The sequence below is a fragment of the Leptonychotes weddellii genome, chromosome 8, assembly GCF_054177405.1.
Source record: "Leptonychotes weddellii isolate Sample4059 chromosome 8, ASM5417740v2, whole genome shotgun sequence".
In the NCBI taxonomy this organism is placed as follows: Eukaryota; Metazoa; Chordata; class Mammalia; order Carnivora; family Phocidae; genus Leptonychotes; species Leptonychotes weddellii.
In genome coordinates, this window is record NC_138376.1 from 25,816,345 (window position 1) to 25,840,605 (window position 24,261).

Below are 24,261 nucleotides of genomic sequence, written 5' to 3' on the forward strand. Positions count from 1 at the left end.
CATCTGTTCATATTCAAAATGTTCTTGTCGTTTGGTATCAAATACATCTGTGTGAACAGCATAGAGCAGGCTTTTGCCTTTAATAGAGGAATTTTTCTCTTTTTTCATGTATTATCTCAATGATTTTTTAGACTTAACCTGTCATTTTATTTTATGCTTCCTCTTTAATTTGCTTTCTTCTTATTTTTTTTCTTTTCTTCTGGCTTTTTGTTAGATTAATTTTTCTCCCCTCTCCACCCCTGCCTTTTAATTCACTCTAAATATTTGGAAGTTGATTTTCCAGTTCTCCATCTTCTGTTGGTTACTCTCAAACTTGAATCCATATATTCTTTAACTTAGGCTTTCCTATCAATGTCTACAGCTAATCAGGAACTCTGTCTCCTTTAGCACACTTAAGTATTGCTTCTCCTCCTGCATTTGTCACCTCCCAAGTTGAGATCATCTGAGTAGATCGTGGTTCCATATTGTTGTTCTTATTTTTACTTATTTATTTTTTAAAGTAAGCTCTACACCCAACATGGGACTTGAACTCGTGACCCCAAGATCAAGAGTTGAATGTTCCACCAACTGAGCCAACCAGCCACCCCCATATTGTTATCTTTAAAATGCTTACATTATGCCTCAATAGTTAGAGTTCACTATAAGTTTTACTAGTTTCTTTGTTCACCATAGTTTCAGCATCCCACGTCTTCCTCTTTCTTGAATTCACTATTTTTTTTTTAATTGACGCACCTCCTCTAGGAATTCTTTCAAGTTATCTGAGGGTGGCAAACTTTCTTCTTATAAAACAAAAAATGTGTTAATTATCCCCTTCCTACATGAATACTTCATTTCCCTTTGGAACTTTGGAGATAGTGTTCCATTGTCTTTTAACAACCAGCCTGATGCCTGATGCCGCTTTAATATTATTTTATTGGTGACCTGCTTTTTCTCTCTGGAAGTTTCTAGGCCTTTTTTTCTTTATTGTTGTTGTTCTGAAATTTCACTATAATAATTCTCAGTGTGGGCCTTTTTTTCCTGGGAACATTCTGTCTAACGATTAATTTCTTTCTTCAACAACTGGGAAATTTTCTTTTATTAGTTCTTTAATTATTTTCTCTCTTCTATTCTCTGGAGTTCTATCCTTTTGTAATGCTTATTAGACAGATGTCTCTTACCTCTTTCTCTCAGACTTTCCATCTTTTTCTCCTTTTCACTGTGTTTAAGGAGACTTTTTTTTTTTAAGATTTTATTTATTTATTTGAGAGAGAGAGAATGAGAGAGAGCAAGCACATGAGAGGGGGGAGGGTCAGAGGGAGAAGCAGACTCCCTGCCGAGCAGGGAGCCCGATGCGGGACTCGATCCAGGGACTCCAGGATCATGACCTGAGCCAAAGGCAGTCGCTTAACCAACTGAGCCACCCAGGCGCCCAAGGAGACTTCTTCAGCTCAGGTTCCCCTAATAACTAGACCATTAAATTCAACTCGGACCGTCTATTGAGCTTCAAAATCTGATTTTCAATTTTTAAGTTTCTAAGACCACTGGCTGATTTTTTTTTTTAAGATTTTATTTTTAAGTAATCTCTACACTCAACATAGATCTCGAACTCACAACCCCAAGATCAAGAGTTACAGGCTCCTCCAACTGAGCTAGCCAGGTGCCCCTACTGGTTGATTCTTATTTTATTATTTTTAAAAAGATTTTATTTATTTATCTGAGAGAGAGCAAAAGCGAGAGAGATCACAGAGGGAGAAGTAGACTCCCGGCTGAGCAAGGAGCCTGATGCCAGACTCGATCCCAGCACCTTGGGATCACGACCTAAGCCGAAGGCAGACACTTAACCGATGAACCACCCAGGCGCCCCTACTGGTTGATTTTTAAAATAGATTTATTACTACTTGGAATCTCTTTTTTTTTTTTTTACTACTTGGAATCTCTTGAGGATAATAATTATTCTTCAACTAAACTGGTTTGTGTTGTTATTCATTCTATTATCTCGATTTCTTTGGATGTTTCCTCTTCTATATGTTTAAGTTTAGAGCTATGCTATCCAATACAGTAGCTGCTTGCTATTCAGATTTAAATTATTAGGGGCACCTGGCTGGCTCAGTCCATGGAGAGTGTGATTCTTGATCTCAAGGTCATGAGTTCGAGCCCCACATTGGGCAGAGAGATTACTTAAAACTAAAATCTTTTAAAACAAATTTTAAATTATTAAAACAAAATACAATTAAAAATTCAGTTCCTCAGTTGCAAGAGCCTCATCTCAAGGGCTCAATAGATACAAGTGGTGTGCGGTACATATTGGACAGCTCGGCTACACAACACTGCCATCATTCCAGAAAGTTCTATTGGACCATACGTACTGGCTTAGAGTTTCTCCACACCGTAGTTCTATTTTTCCTTAACTCTTTAGTGATTCTTGATATTTTGCTCATCATTGTGTTTGAGGCCGTCTACTTGCCAGCTTTGTATTCACTGCAGCCTGTCACTGGTTATTGAGGGTGGGTGGGAGATGAGTGGCCTCTGACACCTTTCCTCCCAGATGACGGCTCCCTATTTCTCTCTCAGAGTGTCAGAAGCTACATGGAGCATTGCTCTGCCTCTCTAGCCCCAACATCTCGGGGCAAATCCACAACTGCCAACTGGTCATGAGGCAGCAAGGAACATCCCTGGGACCTCTTCTGCTTATTTTAAGTCTGCTGTCTCAGGCTTGGAGCCCTCAAACCATTCTTCCCTCCACAGCAGTCTTCTTCTTCATATGTTTTAGCTGTGGCTCCCTCCAGTTTGATTGCTTTCAAGCTTTGATGCTATTTGCTCTTTCTCTTTCTGGGATCCAACATTTCTTTTTCTTTGCATTTTTTTAGATTTATTTATTTATTTGAAAGAGAGAGAGTGCACTCATGAGTGGGAGGGGCAGAGGGAGAGGGAGAGAGAGAATCTGAAGCATGCTCCACTCTGGGCGCAGAGCCTGACGCAGGGCTCAATCCTACAACCCCGAGATCACGACCTGAGCCAAAACCAAGAGTCAGACACCTAACTGACTATGCCACCCAGGCACCCCTGGGATCCAACATTTCTGATACACTGATGGTTCCCTCTTGTTTTCTCACACTGTAATATAGTTTTTTTTTTTTTCTAGAGTTTTTCTGTTATTTAGTGGATTGGGGCAGGAGAGAGGGCCTTCTGCCAGCTTGACCAAACTTCAGCAATACGTTTGTGTAAGCATCATTCTGCTCCTTGTAGGTATGTTTCATAACTAACATTTCATTAAACCTGGTGATTCCCAAATTCAAATGGCTGCATTAGAATCCCCGGGGAATCCATGGACTCCACTCCTGGGGGCTTTGAATGCACATCCTGGTTTGGGAATCATCAGCCTCCGTAGTGGGATGGGTCGAAAAGAGACTCAAGTACTCAAGATAGGCCGCCTACTTTGCAGGCTAGTTTGTGGCCAAGGCCTAAATGCCAGGATCTCTAACAGCCCAATCACCACTTCCATAAGTGATTGGACACTAGGTGGTGTGGAGATGGAGAGTCTAGGGGACCTCTTTATCCTTGGACTGTGGGAGGGTGAGAAGTTGCAAAACTCACTGGGGATAACTCAAGGACAAGAGAGATACAATGAGTACAATTGAATGGAAGTAAAATGAATGATTGCTGCAGGCCTCTCTCCCTCCCACGGTGATATCAACTCTGCAAACCCCAAAGATCAAAATGGGGCCAGAAAATTCCCCCATCTAGAGGTTTTTTTTTTTTTTTTTAACTTTAATTGCTATCCTACTCACGGGCCCAACTCCCGCTTAGAGGAGATATATTTACTGGTTAGATTTGCAGTAATGATTATTATTGTTACTGTTAAGAAGAATACACTCATTGTCTCCAATGAGCTCACAATGCTGCACAAACATGACCTCACTTCTCCTCTGAACGGAGCAGGTATTGTTAACTTTGTTTTCCAAAAGAAGGACACAGAGGTCCATTGCAGTCCAATGCCTTTGAGCAAGGCCACACATCAAGAGAGGGAGGGAAGATGGAACCAGGCCCCAGGCCTCTTCGGTTTGAGTCCCAGGACTCTCTGCACTGGTCTAGGCCCACTTGTCTGGTCAGTGCTTTGACTTCTCTTCCGGCCACAAAGTCGGTTCCAGGGGTCGGAGGCCATCAGAGCCGTCAGAGTCACCGACATGAAATACCATGAGAGGAATAATCATTACTTTTCAGAGGCTCAGCCAAGTCCGGACTCCAGGCTCTGCCATCAAAACCCTCCCTTGTTTGGCCCCTGTTTCACAAGGCTCCAACCTGGCTGACTTCTCTCCCTACTTACTCATCAAGGGACTCAGGTACTTCACCCCTGAATCCCCTCAGACCAAAAACGAGTCACACAACATTTGTCCTTCTGCCCCATGAGGAGTTTCTGCTGCTGGCATGTCCCTTGGGTTGGTGGCAGTATATTTGGGCCACTGTGCTTTCTCTGGGCCTTTGCTTCTGCCATCCCCTCAGCCCTGTCCCAGAACACATTTTGCCCTTCCTACTCTTCACCCTCCCTACCCAAGCTTCAGGCCTCAACGTGCCCAAGAAACCTTCCCTTGACCTTCCAGAAGAATCCTTCTCCCTCTCTAAACCCCTGCCACCCTTATACGTTCATTCCACAGCTAATTATTCAGGACTTACTCCGTGAGGCAGGCACTAGGGAAGATGATGGGAATACAACAGTGAACAAGCCAGACAAGGTTCCTGCTCTCAGGGAGTTTACATTCTTATGGGGGGAGACAGGAAAACTACGCAATTCAGTAAGTCAAATATTTAAGAGTTGTCATAAGTGTATATGAACATATCCCAAATCTGTGAGGTCTCCCCATCTTCCACTCTGTCCAAGAAAGAGCTTGGCTTGTCTAGGTGTGTCAAAAAGGTTTATATGGCCAACGGGTGATGGCAGGTGAGAGCCGAGGGGCTTGGGTGAGGCTGGAAAGGGAGGCAAATCTAGCCTACAGGGGCCCTGAAGGCCACACCAAGCACCTGGATTTCATGTTTAGCTTAATGGGAAGATACTGCAAGAGTGACATGATTTGATTTATCATCTTTATGACAGAGATTCTCAATGGGGCTGGGGTGGGGGAGGAGCAATGTTGCCCCCTGCTCTGAAGGGGCATCTGACAATGTCTGGAGACGGTTTTTGGTTGTCACAGCCTGGGAGGGTGTGCTGCTGGCATCTGGTGAGTAATGGCCAGGGACGCCGCTGAGCATCCTGCACTGCGCAGGACATCCCACCACACGTATCCAGAGTGCTGAGGTTGTGAAACCCTGCATGAAGAGGAGTCGGGCTGCTGGGTGAAGAACAGGCTCTCAGGTACCACTCATCTGCCCAAGCAGCCCCTTTGCATTATAACCCGGGCCTTCCGGTGACAATGCCGTCCCTAAGCCATAAGCGCAGTTGGACTGGCTGAGCGGGGGAGGGGCCCTTCGAGGTATCACTGCGCACGCGCCACCTGCTCCACGGGGGAAGCCAAGGGATTACAGGGACCAGCTCAAACGGTGCCCTCTTCCTCCGTGGTCACAGCTGAGATCTTGTCATGACAGTTGCTGCCAGGTCCGTACTCTCCTCCTCTCTGACCCCAATGGCACGCGATGCCCAGCACTTTGCAGAGAGTTTATGGGTATTTACACCAGCACGCAAGCCCATCATCACAGCTCCGCCGTGTGAATCAACATAGCATGAAAGGGCTCTCCTCTTGCCCCAGTCCTCCAACGTGAGGTTGGTTTTAAGATTTAGAACAGACATGATTGAGCTGTGGTGACAATGGGAGGTCTGGAGGAAATGTCTCCCAAGGAGGAGGGGACCAGTGTCTCCTCAAGAGTGGGGTTGACCAAGCGATGGTAGGAGAGTTTGTCTTCTGTGCCCCAGTTATGAACCATTCTTCTTCCACCTCTAGGGGGTGTTTTTTTTTAGGGGGGTGTTGTCTGTGTCATGGCAACTTTGAAGAAAGCTGTAGAAAACTTCTCTCTGGGAAAATGAACACTGAAGACAAAAGTTTATTTACAATTTAGGAGATCCTCAGATCCCCTTGAAGCCTATCCATGACCTTACAAAATAATTCACACCGACATGTAAATGACTAACAGCGTTCTGTATTTCCATCTTTTTTTTTTTTAAAGATTTTATTTATTTATCTGACAGAGAGAGACACAGTGAGAGAGGGAACACAAGCAGGGGAGTGGGAGAGGGAGACCAGGCTCTCCACTGAGCAGGGAGTCCGATGCGGGGCTCGATCTCAGGACCCTGGGATCATGACCTGAGCCAAAGGCAGACGCTTAAAGACTGAGCCACCCAGGCTCAGCCATCCCTGCATTTCCATCTTAATGGGGAATAAAACCCTTAAGCTAAAGGAACTGTTCTTACTAGGGGAACTACTCCATCAGTGGGCTGAGACCCTTTCTAAAGGGGATGGGAAAGCATCTCCTAACTTCTGAATCTTCCCATATCCCTGCTGTACCTACATATAAAACTGGGTTTGGAGATGGGGAAGCAAAAGAGGCAACAGGGGCTGTTTCTAGGCTAATTTGGAATCAAGAGGCCACCTGAGACTTGACCCAGTGGGGCTTGTTGGGACCACAGTACCAGATCCTCCTCGTCAGCCCAGAGCATCTGATCTCGTTAATGGGCCAATAAAAATTAGGGGGACAAAGGCCAAGCCCTGGCAGCTCAAATGAATCTCCTCAGCAAGAGGGAGCAATCTCGTAAAGAGTTGTAACTGAGCAAACGGAGGACTCATTGCGTTTCATTAACTTTAATAGTGCTCGTTATGTTGGCTTCCAAGGGCTGTGGGATAGAGGAGAGAAAGCCAGACTCATCATCAGCGCTTGGGAGTGGGCTGGCTCTCGTGGGCACCCCTGAGGCGAGCTGGAAGTGGCTGGTCTTGCTACCCCCACGGGCTCCCCAGCCCAGCATGACATCCCGGCTACATAGGCAAGAAGCCCAGGCCTCAAGGACTAATTCTTTCCTGCCAGGGTGGAAAAAGACAGGGACAAAGAGCTTGGGGCAAACCATCTCCAAGCTGGGCAGGCCACCTGGCTCTGGGCACCCACATAGAGGCCCTTCCCGGGACATCCAAAGTCTGGCTCCGATGCTCACCAAGCCCCCACAACAGGATCCTGCCAGCCCAGAGCCTGGCCCCAGGGCCATTGTCAATGCCGGTCATGTCCCTGACCTCCTTCTTCTCTATCCCAGACGTGTACACTGCCAGAAAAACGGAAAACAAACAAACAGGGCCAGCAGAAAACACATCACCAAACAAACCCGCCTCACATTGTCCTCTGCGGTCGGCCAGGGCCTGGAGCCCGAGGCCACTGGCCTGGAAAAGCCCAAACAGCTCCCTAAGTGCAACCCCTGAGCAGAGCCTCCTCCCACGGCAGGGTCCGCGTTGCCTCCTCCCCGGCTGCTTCCTTCTCTTTTCCTTCTCCATCTTTCTTTTCCTTCTATCCATTCTTTCCCTCCCTCTTGCTTTTTTTGAGTGTCTCCCCACCGCCCCCCCCACCGCCTTCTCTCTGTTCTCTTTCTGCATCCATGATGAAATAAACTCTCTAAACATTGAAGAAATCCTGCAGAGTACATAAAGCCCAGAGTATATAAAACCAATGCATGACGTGAGCCAGCCACACTGTCGCCTTGCTTTAAAGTCATCTATCAGGGGTTCCAGACCCACGCACAACCCCTTAACATCATGTGGAAACCCGCTCTTCATTGTCTGGCCCACCTTTCAGATCTCAGTACTTGTCCCCGTCAGTACTTGTCTCAAGTTGAGCTACATTATTAGTCCCCTGGAGACCTTTCCCCCCTCCAAGTCCTTGCTCACCTCATTTCCACCACCGGGAAAGCCCTGGCCCTCTTCATGCAACTCCACATATGGGAATTCGATGTATTCTTTGAGGTCATCTTTAAACCCTCCCCTCTGGGGCGTCCCCCAGCTTCTAGCTGGAATTAATCTGTTTTCTTTGTGCCCTCATTACAATTTTATGTTGACACCTTTGTGTTTGGGCATTTACCATGTTCTGCCTTATATTCTAATTATTTAGATGCAAATTTCTCTCTACTACCTAATTATGAACTTGAAAGCAGAATTTATGTCACCTTTGAGTTCCCATCTCCTTTAAGTTCCTGGCACATAGTAAGTGCACAAAGAATGTCAAACTCATTAAAAATCGAATCCACGGTTATAGGAAGCACACATACAATTAATTCCACATCTTGACTTCACCATTTGCAAATTTGTTTGAGGCGCTGGGTTCCTTGAGTAGGCTCCCCAAGGTCCGATTTCAGGCGTCTGCCAAGGGCTGGAGGATGGTATGTTAGATGGCGGCACCTACTGGCTAAGGGTGGCATTACAGCTTGGGTCCGCCACAGAGGAGCAACCCAATTTCTCAATCCATCGCAACAGGATTGGACCAGGGCGTGGAGGGGAGGGTGAGGCAGAAGAGGACTAGAATGAGTTCCTCTCGCTCCTCAGGAGCTTTAGGCTGATCATGGGGAGGAGCATTCCTGAGTCCGGGCCAAGGCTTGCTCTCCACCAGCGCACTGCAGCCTCCCGCAGACTGATAATTTTGCAGGACCAGAGTGAGCCAGACACAGCCTGGCTGTGATGCCCCCTTAGCTTTGCCAACCCAGCTTGACATGATGCCTGGGACAGCTCTCCACCTAAGACAGAGGAAGAGAGGTGGCATGAAGGGAGAGCCTCTTGCCAAACAAGGGAGGCAAACTTCTGTACGGATATTGACACTCCTCATAAGCACACAGCTGGCAAACATTCTGACCCCTTCCTTGCTGCAAGTTTTCAGCTTCTCCTAACAGGATTCTCAGTCCTGTGGGAGCCCTTCTCAGAAAATACAATAGAAGCTCTTGGAGAACTGAGTTTTTAAAATAGCCATTCATTTTATGAATTGGTTCATGAATACCTTGAACTTTGCCCCAGTGCCTCCCCTCATCCTTTCTTTGATCCGAGGTACCCAGAGGAATTACGCCCTGTCTCTGTCTCTGCAACTTTTCCTCTGGGGAGGGAACCCAGGGGGGATTTGGGGGAGGAGAGCCACAGGGAAACAGGTCAGGAGGAGCAAAGCTGAGCCTGCTCTCAGCGAAGTTAGGAGGTTCTTCAGGAGCGTCCCTCAGCCCCTCCTCAGCCACACCTTTGTTAAGGTTTCAACTGATAATTAAAGATTTAACCAGCAAAGGCTTAATCTTGCTACCCTGTCTCACAGGGATATTTGTATTTAGGACCCAAGGAACACAAGGTATAGCTCAAAGGAGTGATCCTCTTATGATGGGATTTTAAGCATTGGTGGGAAGGATCTTTGATGGAGCAGTTGAAGGAGGATGAGGGACCTGCCTCCTGAGCCTGCTTCCCCCAGATAGAAGCTGCCTGTGGACTTGGCCCCATCCACCTTGGCCCCTGGCCTTTGGGGAGATCCTGAGCTCTGGCTTGCAAGGTTCCAGTTCTGCTTATCTTCCAGAATCTGAGAGTCTCTAGCCAGAGTCACCTCCTAGGCCCCTTGCATCTCTGTGGTTTTTCTTCAGCTTGGAGTCTCCACACTGCCCCTCCATTTAACCCTCTGCTGCCACCAGTCCTTTCAAGAACCCGAAGCATTCTCAGGCTGGCGGAAGGCAGAGAGACAGGTCAAGAGATGTTCCTTGGGATTCCCTTGAATCTCCTTGCGATTCCCATGAGCTCACTATTCCTTCATTCTTTCATTCATTCAACAAACATTCACTGAGCTCAACTATGTGCTCGGGGCTGGGGATACAGTGGTGACCAATGGGTCTCGAAGGTTTGGAAGACCAGTGAAGGGAAACAGACCATTATGGTATAGCATGGCCAGGGCCATCACAAGGACCACTGAGCTCCAGGCCTGCAACAAGGCACATTTAAGCTGGATCTTGAAGGGTAGCTGTGGTTTTCCAGCTGGCAAGAACATGGCATATGCCAGGCATGCTGTGGTCTGGGTACAGTGATGGCGAGATCAGAAGACAAACATGTCATTGGAGAGAGAGGTCCAAGACTGGCACAGAGGGCCACGTATGCCATACTAGGAGTCTGGAACTTACCCCTGTCAGGCAATGGTCCACAGGAGACACGAGTGTCGGAATGGAGGCAGTGGCTATGGGGGTTGACAGGAGGGATGGATTTGAGGGAGGTTTCACAGGACCTAGTGGTCTAGAGATGGGAAGAAAAAAAGAGTCCTTCTGGTCCTAGAGAAATCCAGCTGGGGCTGCTGAGTGGGTTATGGGGCCATTAACCCCAAGGTGGAGGCCACAGGAAGAGGACAGTTCAGGGGAGAGTGTTGAGAGGAACTGTGAGTTTGGTTGGGTGTCGATTCAGCTTGAGGTCTTGAAAAATGCCATTGGAAAGAGCTATAAGTAGGCAGAAATATAGAACTAGACAGAAAAGAGAGGAAGAAGCTAGAGAAAGAGATCTGAACATTGGACACATAGCATAAAAGCTAGAAGAAAAGCAGGGGTTAGGGATGTAGATCTGGGAGTCTTCAGCACATTGGTGGTAGCTGGAGCCATAGGGCCCCACAGCGTGGAGCAAACTCTCCACCTACTTTGTGCTGGGATTTCCATGAGACTTATCAGCAGTAACCCTCCAACAACCTGCAAGGTCAGAATTTCATCCTTCTCATTTGCTGGATGAGGAAGTTGAAGCTGAGAGATGTGAAGAAACTTGGTCAAACTCACCCACTGATGGGCTGGGCTTTGAACTTAGAACTGTCTGACCACAAAGCCAGTATTCTTTTTACCACCCTTGCTGTCCCGGGTGAGAGTCCCTAGGGAGGTCACATAATGTGAGAGCTGAGAAAATCCAAGCTAGAAACACTTAAGAGGCCAGTGGAAGGAGAGCAGTTAGCAGGGGATCTGGGAAAAGAAAGGGCTCCAAGAAGGGGGAGAAAAATGTTCAGAGGCTTCTGATGACGCAGAGAGGTCAGGCTAGATAAGGACTGGCAGGCAGCCCGATAGGGAGACAGGGAAGTCACTGGAGCCCCAGCAGATGTGTGTCAGAGGGGCCCCAGGCCAGACTGCACTAGGGTGAGGGGTTAAGGGAAGCAGCAAAGTGGAAATGGAGAGCAGGCATGCTCCTCCTAGAAGTTCAGGAGCCTGAAAGGACAGAGGCAGCGGGGTCTGGGGAAGTTTGTAGGATGCTGCAGGTTATCCTCCATTTGTAGGAGAAGGAGCTGAGGTGAGGGATTCAGGAGAGGGAGGGGATAACTGACAGCCCCAGCTCCCTATAGGGCCAAGACAAGATGGGATCCTTGCCCATGTATGCAGGATTGGCCTTGGCCAAAGGGAGGGACCCCTCTCTCAGCAGTAGAGGGAGAGGGGGTTGGGGGATAGGAGGTTATTGCCAGATGGCTTCTGGCTTCTCCATGATGTAGGAGTTGAGGGTACTACTGGGAGAAGTCAGGGGGCTGAGGCTGGCAGAGGGGAAACCAAAGTGTGGAAGAGCAGCTGTGTAGAAAGGGACAGGGCACAAACTCAGGGCTGTTCGGAGACTTGCCTTGTGATGTGGAGGGGTCTGGAACCACGCATTGGTGTCAATGCCAATTGGCAGGCTGGGTATTTTCGTTTCCTCCATGGAAGCAGCCAGCGAGCAGGTGGGAAGGAAGCAGGTGGCAAAGTGACTCAGGTGTGGGGGTGGGCAGGGAGGAAGGGCTGGGAGGACCCTGGGACGAGGGGCCAAGGAGACCACCCAAGTGGCCAGAGGAGAGACTGGAACAGGTATGGGCAGCTTGGACTGGGCTATCCCCCCTCCCCACCCAGGTCTTGGCAGGGCTGCCAGTAGACCTCTCTTGTAAAGGCAAGACTAAGGGCCTTGGAGCAAGTTAGTCCTAGAATCCCAGGGCCAGAACAGACTTCTGTGGAGAGCATTACTTCCAATCCTCTGCCTGTATGGCCAAATGGCTCCGGAGCCATCCCAGACAGGTGGGACACAAGGACCGAATAGGGTCAACGTGTCCGCTGACCTGGTATGATTCCCCCCTCCCTCCTTTCTTCCATTTCTTTGGTGGTGGTTGTTCTGAGCATTCTCTTTTTTCTCCGTCAGTCACTGATTAGTGTTTCTATTTCTATCTTGTCCATTGATTTCTTTCTAAGTGTCATCAAGATTCACCTAAAATCCCTCCTCATCCATGAAGTCTTCTTGGATGATCAACTTCTGTTTGCTGACTTTCCGGGGCACTTTCACCCAGATTGCTTGATGTTGCATTTGCATATGCATAGTCGGTTTTGCATATACAGATCTTTTCTTCCTGGTGAGATTCCAGCCCTCGGGGGGATTTGCCTTCTGATGCGGAGGGGTCTGTAACCATATGCACTAATGTTGATATATCTCTTGGAGTAGGGAATCACATTTTCTATTTCTTTTGCAGGCCCTAGAGGGCCTAGGATGGCGTGTATTGCGGAGAAGTTATGTGATAAGTACCATATTCCACCTGATGGAAGGATTCATGACTGATCAAATCATCAGGAAGAGGGAGAGCGAAAACCGGAAGAGGTAGGACTGGCAGCTCTGAGGGTACAGGCTTAGGAGCACTGATCCAAAAGTCAGAAGTCAGGGGAGACATGGATTCTGCTTCTAGCTTTGCCTCTTAAATTTGTGTGACCTTGAGCAAGTCATGTGACCTCTCATTAGACAAATGTGATGCCTAAAGACCCCCTTTTTATTTTTTTTTAAGATTTTATTTATTTATTTGACAGAGAGAGACACAGCGAGAGAGGGAACACAGGCAGGGGGAGTGAGAGAGGGAGAAACAGGCTTCCTGCCGAGCAGGGAGCCCGATGCTGGGCTCGATCCCAGGACCCTGGGACCATGACCTGAGCCGAAGGCAGAGGTTTAACGACTGAGCCACCCAGGCGCCCCTAAAGACCCCCTTTTAAAAAAGATTTCTTTATTTACTTGAGAGAGAGAGAGGGAGAGAGAGAGTCTTAAGCAGACTGCACTGAGTGCAGAGCAGGACACGGGGCTTGATCTCACAACCCTGAGGTCACCACCCTGAGATCAAACCAAGAGTTGGATGCTTAACCGAATGCATCACCCAGGAGACCCGATGGCTAAAGCCTTTTGAAGCTGTACTCCTACATGATCCTCCAGAGCAAGATGACTGCCCTGTTCCCTCTTATATGTGAAGGGGCTGGTCTGTGACCCTCAGCCTGTCCCAGATGATTAAACTCGAACAGTGGCCAGAATGTTAGGTCTCTGTTGATTCAGAGGAGGCAGCATAGAGAATGGAGGAGGCACCCAAGCTTCAGAGTCAAGTCTGGGCCCAAGTCCTGGCTTTGTCCTTTCTTAGCCGGTCATCTGGGCAGTTTGACCTACTTGAGCCTTAGTTTTCTCATCAACAAAATGGGTATAACAGTTCTTGCCTGACAGGCTTGCAGTGGATTGCCTGTTACAGTGCCTGGCACATATAGAAAGTACTCAGTAAATGGTAGCTATGAGCTCTAATTTGTCTTAGTGTCTGGGTCTTCTTCATGCAGGGTAGGAGGTACAAGATGGTAGAGAAAGAGGGATTCTGGAGCTGCCCCACCTGGCAGGTGAGTGTCCTTCTACTCTCCAACTTGAAAGTGCTGCGGATGAGTGCAGTGTGTTGGGATGCATGGCATTTCTGGAAACTTCTCAGTAAGAACGTGTGACGGGGGTGCCTGGGTGGCTCAGTCGGTTAAGCGTCTGCCTTGGCTTCAGGTCATGATCCTGGGGACCTGGGATCGAGCTCCACGTGGGGCTCCCTGCTCAGCAAGGAGTCTGCTTCTCCCTCTCCCTCTACCCTTTCCCCCGCTCTTGTTCTCTCTCTCTCTCAAATAAATAAATAAAATATTAAAAAAAAAAAAAAGAACATGTGACAGACGGAACCTATTGGGGGTGGTGAGAACTGAACCAAGCCGGTTGTACTCACACCCAGTAGCATCAAAGCCTGGCCCAGGACAAGACTGCTTCTTTCCAGGTACTACTATACGTTTACTATTAAAAACCATTGCTATTGTTCCTTCTGAGTAGTCAGAAGAACAGCAGTAGCCGCTGCCTACCGAATGCCTACTATGTGCCAAGGGGGTTTCCATTCATCATTTCATTTAATTAACGCCATAACATTTCGAGGTGGGTGTTTTTATTCCCTTTGTGGGAAGAGAAAACTGAAGCTCACTGAGATTGAATAAGTTACCTGAAGTCACATAGCTAGAAAGTTAACAGAGCTGAGATTTGCCCTTTTTCTTGAGAGAGAGAGAGGGAGAGAACGAGAGCAGGGTGGGGGGCAGAGGAAGAGGGAGAGGGAGAATCTTAAGCAGGCTCCACGCCCAGCACAGAGCCCAACACGGGGCTTGATCTCACAACCCTGAGATGGTGATCTGAGCCAAAATCAGAGTCAGATGCTTAACTGACTAAGGACCCAGGCGCTCCGACAGAGCTGAGATTTGAATCACACGGTTTCTTTTACTCTTGAGCCCATGTAGTTAAGCACTGATGCATGCCCACCTTTGAGGTAGTGTGACCATGATGTAGATAAGGAAGCTGAGGTTCAGAGAAGTGAAATAACTCAGCAGAAACAGATAGATGGCTGGAAAATGGGAGAGCCCGACATTGTCCTTGGGATGGTCTAATTCTGACGTGTACATGTTCTCCATTAGACTAGACTCCCTGTCAAGGAAGGTCACTGGACCCATTTTACAGATGGGGAAGCTGAGGAGCCCAGAGAAAAAGCAAAGGCTCATGGAAGGAGACTTGGCAGGGGAGGGGAAGTCTCTGAGTGTGATGGGGCCCTGGCAGAGGTATCCCTAAGCAGGATCAGGCTAGGTCCCCAGTGCAGTTCTCTCCCTAGACATTTGCAGGGCAGATTAGAAGGAAATGACTGTCAGAAGCAGAAGTGAAGGCAGAAAGCCCGAGAGAGTGTGGGAGGCCCAGAGAACCCCATGACACTTTGCTCCTGCTGTTGAGGGTATGGCATATGCTGCTGCTTTTGTAATACCACTTGCAAGTGCCATCTCATGATTTCTTCCTTGTCACCTTCCCGTGTCACTACCCAGCTGTGAGTCCCTGTGGAAGTGGACAGGGCCGAGGGCCGTGGGACCAGCCTCCCCAGTTCACAGTGCCCAGTGATAGAAGCCTTGCTTCTGCTCCTGCAGAATCGTCTGCAGGGCCAGGGGTGGGCTGGGACCAGACTGGATGGTGGGGAGCAGAGCAGGGATCTGCCTCTTCTGCCCAGATGTGGAGGAAGCTCCCCCAATCCTGGAGGAGAGGAGAAAAAACTGGCAAAATGAGGGGAAAAAAGGAAACTAGAGTAAAAGACACCGAGCCTCCCAGAGACTTAGCAGCTAAGGTGGGGCAATGGCCACGCTCAGGGGACCAGGAAATCACACTGAACTAGAGACAAGGTTTGAGGTGACCTATTAATCTGCCCCTACAGAATCCTTCATGCCCACCTCCCCTGTGGTTTAGAGGGTGAGCCAGAGCCCTCCTCCCTAGGGACCCAGAGAAGCTCACGCGAGCTTCTATATGTGCCAGGCACTGTAACAGGCAAAGCAAGGCACAATGCAATCTCCCTTCCCTGCCCTGGGGAGGAGGGCTTCTCAGCTCTCTCCCTGTGTCCCCATGTAGATCAGGCACCATCTGGCAACCTCCAATTCTTCTTCTTCTTGTTGTTTTTTTAACTACTCTCTTGTTTGGGGCAGAAAGGATGGCAAGTTTGCACTTGTCCCCCAGCCCTATACATAATTGGTGGCAGCAGGCAAAGCAGCTTCAAGGGGAGGGGTTTGCCAATGGAATGAAGGAGGGAGGGAGTCCTAGAGTGACAGAGCTGGAAACGACCTGGGAGATCACTTGACCCAAACTTTTGTGGCCTCCACACCATTCCTGTGATCTGTGTGCTTCCATCCCTACCATCATCTCTCATGCCAAGCAGGAGTTCTCAAGACCTCCTCCCCTAGGCTTCCTAAGGGCACTGCCTCCTGCCTCCTTTCCATCAAGGAGCTAATCCACCCTCTTGTTTTCTAGATAACACTGAGGCTCATTGAGATGTGATTTCCCCAAAGGCAATCTTCATCCCAGGATAGAGCCAGGACAAAACCCCAAATGCTTGAGACTCTTTCCGTCCTCCTACTCTTCTATTCAATCCCTAGGGAAGGAAGGGCTCAATTCTTCTCCCTGGGGGCTCGGGAGACCTCTGACATATCACACCTGTCACCTAGCTGATGTGGGCTGCCAGTGTCAAGGTTGTCTAAGAACGGAGTTATTTTCAGGATGATTCTGGTCATTTCCCTTCCTCCCGAGTATCCTGAGGGCTTTGTGAGGTTAGCCTGGGTTCCACTTGCCTCTTCCCTGAAAAAAATTGGTTCTGAAGCGTAAGTAACTGCCTGGAACCTGGCGTGGTCTCAGGCTGACTGAGCTCCACACTCCAAGAAAGCCCTCACCGCCTTTTCAAGGGGTCTTTCCCTAGGATGAAAGGAGAGAAGACGCTGAACTCTAAATCCACGCAGGAGGCAGTGTCCATGGTTCAGAGACACTGCTCTTTGTATACTTCTTGCCCTTATTTTTTGCAAATATCATTTATCTTTCCTCTGCTGCCAGCAGTTGGAGATAAGAAGAGCTCAGAATGGACTGGTTGGGACCACATCTTGAAGCTGTGAGGGCAGGTTTGGAGAAGCGTGCTGTGCAGATCTTTGTGTCTGTATTTACACGCATAGGCATATTCCTATGGGTTAGCTTTTGCCCCTGTGCTGAGTGCTTGAGAGTGTTTTATATGTGAGCCCACCTCTATATGGGTAGGGTGACTCAGTGGGCTACCTCCAAGGCCTTAACTGCAAGGGAGCCTACCCTGGAGCTGGCAGTTTGATATGGGGGAAGGCTACCTTCTTCTTGGTCCTCAATTAAAGTGGACTCAGCACTAAGAAGGAGCACTGAGACGGGGGGAGGGGGGGCGGGGGGGGGAGGAGGCGGGGGGCGGTGGAGGTAAGAGCTGGCAGGGCGCCCTTCGGCCCGAAGTCGGAGCCCCTCTCGGTTTTTCGACGTCCTATGTGGCCGTGTCTCGCGTGTCGGGCTGTGTCGGGCGGGCGTGCCGGAGTGCCCGTGCGATCCCGTCCGCCCCAGCCTCCCCGACACCCCGAGCTCTCTTTGTCTCCTCGTGGAGGTGTGCGTGCAAACCTGCGTTGCACGGCCCTCATCTCGTGCGAGCGCCGGGGCGCACCCTAGCTCCCCCACTCTTCCCGCCAGGAGAGAGAAGGAGCCGGAGCCCGGTGCTGTTTGGTCTGGAGCCGAGCGGGGCTTGCATTGATCCATTGATTGTGCGCGGTCTGCGCCTGACCTCCCTGCTCCCGGGGAAGCCGTCTCCATGGAGACCGGGCCCGCTCCCCCAGCGCCGGATTGTAAATTCCTGCAGGCAGCGGCCCGGCAGCCTGGGGAGGGGGCCGCCGCGCCCGGGCGCGCAGGGGGAGCGGCCGCCGCGCCGAGGCCCCCTTTGAAAGAAAAAAGGGCACGAAAAAGGAGGTGGTGGAGGAGGAGGGGGAGGAGGAAGAAAACGAAAAGGAGCGAGGAGAGGAGGAGAAAGAGGAGGAGGAGGAGAAAGGCGAAGAAAAAGAGACGGAGCCTGAGAGACGGAGAAGGAGCAAGAGAGGAAGAAAGAGAGGCAGAAAGGGCGTGTTTCTGGCGCTGCGTTTCCCCTCCCCTTTCTCAGGTCCCTCGCTCGGGCTCTGCGCGCTCTCCCGCGGCAGCTCGCTCCGGGCGAAGCTGGGAATTGGGTGGGATTATACGGAGCGGCCCCGCCGCCGCCGCCGCTAGCAGAGCCGGGCTCCGAGAGGGCGGGGGTTCCCCTCCGTCATTGGCGCCGGGCGCCCCCAGCCTCGCCGCGCTCTCCGCCTCGCTCTCCCCGGCGTCGGGCCGGGAGAAGCCGGCAGCATCGCGAGCCTCCCGCCGAGGGCGCCGCGGTCCGCGCCCCGCGCCCGCAGCCCCCGGCCCGGCCCGGGCGGGGCGCCCCCTCCCCTCCCCCCTCCGGCGCGCGGGGCCCCGGCCGGCTTCCGCCGTCCCGGGGCTGCGAGACCGGCCCCGGCCGCCCGGCCGCCCGTGGCTCCAGCCATGGGCTCGGGGCGCGTGCCCGGGCTCTGCCTGCTCGTCCTGCTGGTCCACGCCCGCGCCGCCCAGCACAGCAAAGCCGCGCAAGGTAAGGAAGGAGGGGCGCACGGCGGCGGGGACTGCGGGGGCCCGAGGGCGGGGGGGGGCGCGATTTCCGAGGGGCAGGGCAGGTGCTGGGAAGCGTGTCGCTGTCAGAACCCAGCACCGTGCACCCGCACTCCGGCCGGGGGACCTGACCTCACTCTGGGCGCTGCGTCCCGGGCAAAAGGCTGGAGGAGCCAGGAGCGACACGGAGGAGTGAGAAGTTTGGGGGGCCCTAGGCAGAAGTCGCCACGCACCTCAGAATTCTGCCCGACTTCGTTGCCACCCCAGCATCTTCGAAAGACTTCTTGTCCTCCAAAAGTACGAGAGAGGATCTTCTCTTCTCTCAGACATTGCCAGAAACTTAAGCTGTGGCCTGGAGAGACGGAGAGAATGAAACTTTTCAGCCACGCCATGTATTTCTTCCCCTCACCCCCAACCCTCATGCAAAGTCAGACAAAATTTCCAAGTTGTTGTCTTATCAGTAGAAAAATGTTAAAGAAAAATAGGATCTTTTCTGGAAAGACCAGCTCGTCTCTCACTGGATGGTAGGGGGCTGAAGAAGAGAAGAAAATTTCTGACTGGCTCCCAGCAAGAATGTCGCCTTCTGCCTCTTTGGGGGGAAATCTCTTTCGTCTTGCATGGCTTTCATTTCTTATCATAATATTTATTTATTAAGGCCTCGGGTTTCCAATTCCATTTAAATCCAGGTCAGAATTGCATTAAAATAACAAAGTAAAATTCCAGGCTGGGGAGCTCTGACAGATCCCTCTAGGAATTAAAGGGAGAGAGACAGGGAGGCCCTCCGGCCCCCATCCCTGACCCCAGGCTCATTGCTTGGCCAGTCCCAAGGCTTTGCTGGCAGAAACCAGGCTGGTGGGCTACAGTTCTCTTGGGGACAGCCTCCCCTCCCCCTTGACCTCTTGCTGCACCCTTCCCCCCATCATGTCCTCACCCAGGAAGAGATTTATATGGACAAAAAGAAAATTCCTCCTAGCAAGGCTTTGCCGAGGAGGATATGATTCTGCCTATTGTCCCAGGGGCTCCTGAAGCCAAGCTGGGGTGTGGAAGTGGCTGAGCCAGAAGGGAAAGTTGAACTTGGGAGTTGGGGAAGCCTGAGTCTCTGGCAGTCAGGTCGCCGTGTCCTGGAGCCTGAGCGCCTGGCTCTTAAGCTGCTTTTGTGTGCTGGATGGGCTCCCACTCTGGTAAAAGGGAGATGCTATATCAACGCCAGTCTCTTCCCCCGAAGGCTGCCTCTTCAACTACCTCCTTCCTCCTCCAACCTGTCCTTTAGCAGAGCCCAAGTACTGGAGGTCCGCAGCTGTCACATACCAGACCCCACCCCCACCCCCTTCCAACCCCAAACTGCCTCTTCTCCAGTCCTGGTTCCAGACAGCCCACTACCACTGCCACCCCCAGCCTGGGAGCAGCCCCTCTCCCACTGTGGATTTGCTTGTGTTTTCATAAACAAAGCTGGCTTTTGTAGTGTGTGCTGACTTACTCATAACATGGAATTAGCTAGGGAGTTTAGTCTGAAGGAAGGAACAGATTTCATTCAGGAATCTAGAGACAAGATAAGGGCCTCTTTCAAGTTGGAGCCAGTGTCTGTAGTGGCCTAGTGAGACTGGGGGGCTGGGGGCAAAAGGGGGAGCAAACAGTATATTCAGGGGATTCCCAGGGCTGGTGGAGACTCCTAGAAGGGACAGGTGCCAGCGGGGGATCAGCTCATCCTTCAGGGATGGAAGGATTCAAAATCCCTCCAAGGTGTTCTGGGGCTCCCTCTTTCATCAGACACCCTGCTGGGTGCTGGTGGGGGAGTGCAGCTAGACTGGAGGCCCCCTGCCCTCAAGGAACTTACATCCTCATAGTTTTGTTCACTACTTATATTCAGGCCACTGTCACTCGCTCTGACTGGGCCGCAGTTAGCTGTGCTTCTTCCTTCCTTCTGATCCCTGAGTCTAGCCTGGCATGGACTCGAAGCCTGTCATTTCGGCTACCTTTGACGCTGCTGTTCAGGAACTGTATCAACCTGGTCTGCCAGAGATTGCCTAACGACAGGTCTGTTGGGCTAGAGGGATGTCTCTGGACCCAAATCTGCAGGCCAATGCCCTGGGAAGGACAAGCACTGAACCGGGCAGGGCAGCCTTACCCCTAGATGGAGTGCTGTGGCCATCCCTCGCTCCCAGACATATCTCCTGGGTATCACCAGGGCCAGCAGGTGTGTCTTCAATGCCATGTGCTTATAATCGAAGCTCTAGTGGGTCTCTTTAAACTGCAAAGACTCTTGGCAAATATCTTGCGCAGTTACTATACCTCTGGGTATAGCGGGTGCGTGTGTGTGTGTATAGTACAGTTACCATACTTCAGTGCCTTTTCTCCAGAAATTCCATCCCCCCCCCTCCCCCGGCCCAAGAACCAAAGTGGAAAGGGATAGGGAGGTGGGGAAGGACAAGGAAGGGAGCCCTGAGTGTGCAGGTGAGTGTGTGTGTGTGTGAGAGAGAGAAAGAAAAAGAGAGAGGTTCCCCGCCATCACCCACAGGTGATATAGCTGGGTGTCTGTGTCTCTTGTGACTCGGTTATTAAGCCTGGATACGAACATTTTCGTGTCTTTGAGAACTGTGTGTGGATGAGTGCGTGGGTAAGCTCGTGTGACTGGGAGTGAGTGAGCATGAGGGTACGTGGTTTTGAGTGTTTTTCAAGTGCCTGACTGTGTATTTTAAAGTAGACAGACTGGATAACCAAGATAATTGTTAACTTAAAAGCATTAATTTGCTTTGCTTTTTTGGGGGGGGGTGTGCAGCAGTGGTTAAAAAGACCTAATCCTTGCTTAGGGTTCAGGTTACAGCTGAATTGGTCTCCTGGCCTCCCGGGGAAAACTTGTCCCCAGGGCGGGCTCAGGGAGAGTCAGCCTGGCTGTTTAGTTTACCTGGTTGTTTTCTCTTCTCATTAGGGATAAAATGTTGATAAAGTCGTGTATTTAGAGTTTCCAAGTAACACCATCCCTGGGACTGAGAGCGTTCATCTGGTGGCAAACAGTGTCTCTCTGTCTCCGCGCGTCTCTCCGGGTCTCTGTCTGGGTGTATGTGTGTCTCTCTCTTTCTTTCCCCCACCCCTCTTCCTCTTTAATGTGGCTATTTCCTCTCCTCCCCGCTTCCCTGGGCTCCTGTGGCCAGCTCTTACAGTGAGGGGACTGTTCCTCCTAGCCCCTCCCTCCAAAATATGAAATGAAAACCATAACCATGTCAGCGGGTGAGGGTGGCCCCGTGGGCAGCCGGCTATTGCCCATGCCCCATCCAGGCCACACTGGAGAGAGAGAGAGAGTCAGTCCCCACTCTTGGAGCCTGATCTTCAATCAGTTGCTTCTAAGCCTGTCTCCACACACCCCCCTCCCTCCATTTTTCCAGAAGGGTGGAGAAGGGGGATGGACAGCTTAGAAATTCCTCAGGAATCCCTTTGACCTCTCTTCTCTCAGTGACATGTCCCCTGGGGAGGTGGGGAAAGCCTGGGGCCGGGGGAGCACTTCTCCACTTCTTACCCCTCATCTCCTTGAGTCTCTACAGAGTGGAATGTGAGAGAGGGGAGCGGAAGACACCGAGGCCAGAATTACCACAGGCAGAGAAAGAAGAAAGTTATCAGCCACCCCTAAATGAGATTGTTTTCTGAAACCTTCAGGAATCTGAGAGCATGAGAACCGGTTTGAGATGTGAGCGGCCGGGACCTGTTGTAAAAGGAGCCTGCCCTGGGTGTGAGTTTGGGAATGCGAGGTGTGCATTCACTGGGGCGTGCGAGCGTGCGTGTGCATGATTCAGGGTGTGTGTGTGTGTGTGTGTGTATCCCCCTGTGCATGCGTGCACAGTGCTCCGGTGAGAGGAAAAGGGAAGCGGGGCAATGTGCGTTTTGTTTTCATTGGAGAAGTCAAGAAGTGGAATGGCTTGGTCCAGTGCCTTGGATTGAGGGTGGGGGAAGGGAACGGGTAGTTTCAGACCCTCTCGTGAAGATGGAGCTGGAGGAGCTTGCTGCCTGAACTCCCCCCAGTCCCTGCCCCAGCTCTGGTCCCCGCGTGTCAGGGTGTGGGCCTCCCTTGACGTCCCGTACCCCTAGCACATGACCACTTCTAAGAAAGAGTCCCTGTCAGGGCTGGAAACTGCAGAGCTGCTCGGAGGCTGGCAGTGCCCGCAAGAGGCCCAGGCCTGGGGACAGCTTCTTCAGGCTCAGTTATAAGACAGCAGTCTGGAAACAGAGGGACGCCTGGGCCTTGACGGGGAGAAGGGATACGACGGCTAACTCAGGGATGTCTGAGGGGTAGAGGAGACAGGCACCTGGGCGAAGAGGGGACACAGGCCCTCCCCCCCCATTGGCCCCTCTGTCACCAGACTGGCCACTTTCCTCCCATGCCCCCATACTGCCAGCTCCAAATGGCATGTGGTGGGGTGGTTGGTGCCAGTGGGTTGGTAGACGCGGAGCCTGAGTTTTGGGGCCTTTGAGGAAATCATTGAAATTCCCTTCCTCACTCGTAAAATGGACTAGAGTATCAGGAGGGTCCCTCTCAGCTCTGAGATTCTGCACATCTCAACTAAATCCTTCCTGCTGGAAGGCAGAAAACACTATAGCAAGCCTTGGTCCTGCCCCCAGGCCTCTTTGGGCCTTCCCGCCTAACACTCAGGCCCTCTTCTTCCTGGGCCCTCCTCTACTACTCCCTGCCCGAGTCTGTCACTTGGCTACTCCTCCTTTCTTCCCCCACCCCAGTTTCCTGGGGCCCCAAGTACCCGATTGTTCTGCATCCTTAAGTAGAGTCTTTCCCCCTGGAAAGAGCCCCTACAAAACAAGTGTGTGTTTCTGTGCATGCATGTGTGTGTGAATGTGTGTGTATCCAGCAACTTTGGGTAAGGAAGCTGCGATGGTTGTGTTCTAGGAACTGAATACTATCTGGGCAGGGACCCGAGGCCCCAGTCCCTGGTCCTACATGGTATATTCTCAGCTCCAAGACTGGCCCTCTGTATTCTGCTCCAGCCGAAACATCTCCCCCTTTCAGACCAAGGTACTGTTTTGTAGTTGCTATTGGGTTTGGCCACAGAGGTGAAGAGGTGACACCTGAATAGGGCGCTGTGGCCCTCACTCTTACCTATGGTTTCCCTGTGGCTGTACCCGTAGCCCTAGAGAGCTGTGGGGTTTGGATTTCGGAGCTCCAGGCCAGGGGCTGTCCACTTCTGGTCCCTGATGGCACCAAGCTGAGGAGAGACCTGGGCAGGAGCTGCTGGGCTGGAGGGAAGATCCAGAATAAGGAAAGAGATCTAAGGAATCCCTGGGTGAGGGTGGAGGGTTAGGGTATGCCGGCATGGAGTGGGGGGGGGATTCTGGAAGAAAGGGGGAGCTTAAAGGATAGACCCTGGGGAGCAAGTTTACAGAGAGGACGTTTTTACAAGTTTCTAATTATATTTATTTGGAGTTTTCCTCTGGCGGTTTGAAGCTGTTAACAGCAGGAACCTGTATCCCGGTGTTTGTTTTTGTTTCTAACCAGCTGCTTGGCCCAGCACAGTGAATCCGAGTTGGAGACACCTGCCCATCCCGTCCTCGCTGCAGCTCTGTCTGCACCCACCATGGCGCACTGCCCTCCTTCCCTGCCCGCCACTCAGCCTTGCCCTCCTTCCAGCCACCCCCATGCGCAAAGCCTCAGAGCATCCGCATCCCTGCTCTGGCTCTCCGACCAGGAATATCCACCTGTCAGTTCCAGGCCATTCCATGGTTGTGTATCCGTGCTGAGTTGGGGTCGGGGGAGGCACGACAATGACTAAGGCAGGGATTCCTCCCCCGGGGTGTTTCTGGATAGTGTGTAGTGAGCAAGCACTGGACTAGGAGTCAGAAGACCCGGGGTCTGGCTCTGTACAAACTGTTCGCACTTGCCCTCTCTGGGCTGGTTCCCCATCTACGTAGTGAGAGGGCCATTTGAGGCCCATGTGAAATAGCCTGGGTGAAAGCTCCGCACACGTAATTATGCACCATCTGACACCATCATTGTTCATGCTGTCATTTTCTCCATCTGTGTAAAGAGATAAGATGGATAATCATGAAGCTGGAACCTGCCTTGGCCCACTGCCTGCCTCCCTGC

At 51.2% G+C, this 24,261-nt stretch overlaps 1 protein-coding gene and 1 long non-coding RNA gene across 3 annotated transcripts in view; one reads left to right on the forward strand and one right to left on the reverse strand.

The window, feature by feature from the left end:
* Positions 1 to 7,526: 7,526 nt before the first annotated feature.
* The window catches only part of LOC145722989 (uncharacterized), a 52,191-nt gene continuing 35,456 nt past the window's right edge, over positions 7,527 to 24,261 (reverse strand). The window contains exons 2-5 of the long non-coding RNA XR_014147623.1: positions 23,278 to 23,414; positions 18,413 to 18,531; positions 10,070 to 10,178; positions 7,527 to 8,668 (exon numbers count right to left, since the gene is read on the reverse strand). This is a non-coding gene — a long non-coding RNA (uncharacterized LOC145722989). The remainder of the gene's footprint in view (positions 8,669 to 10,069; positions 10,179 to 18,412; positions 18,532 to 23,277; positions 23,415 to 24,261) is intronic.
* Positions 18,042 to 24,261, forward strand: part of SCUBE3 (signal peptide, CUB domain and EGF like domain containing 3) — a 33,050-nt gene continuing 26,830 nt past the window's right edge. For both annotated transcript variants that reach the window (XM_081828051.1, XM_081828052.1), the window contains exon 1: positions 18,042 to 18,162. In XM_081828051.1, coding sequence (XP_081684177.1) covers positions 18,078 to 18,162 — 85 coding nt within the window. In that variant the 5' untranslated portion in view covers positions 18,042 to 18,077. The remainder of the gene's footprint in view (positions 18,163 to 24,261) is intronic.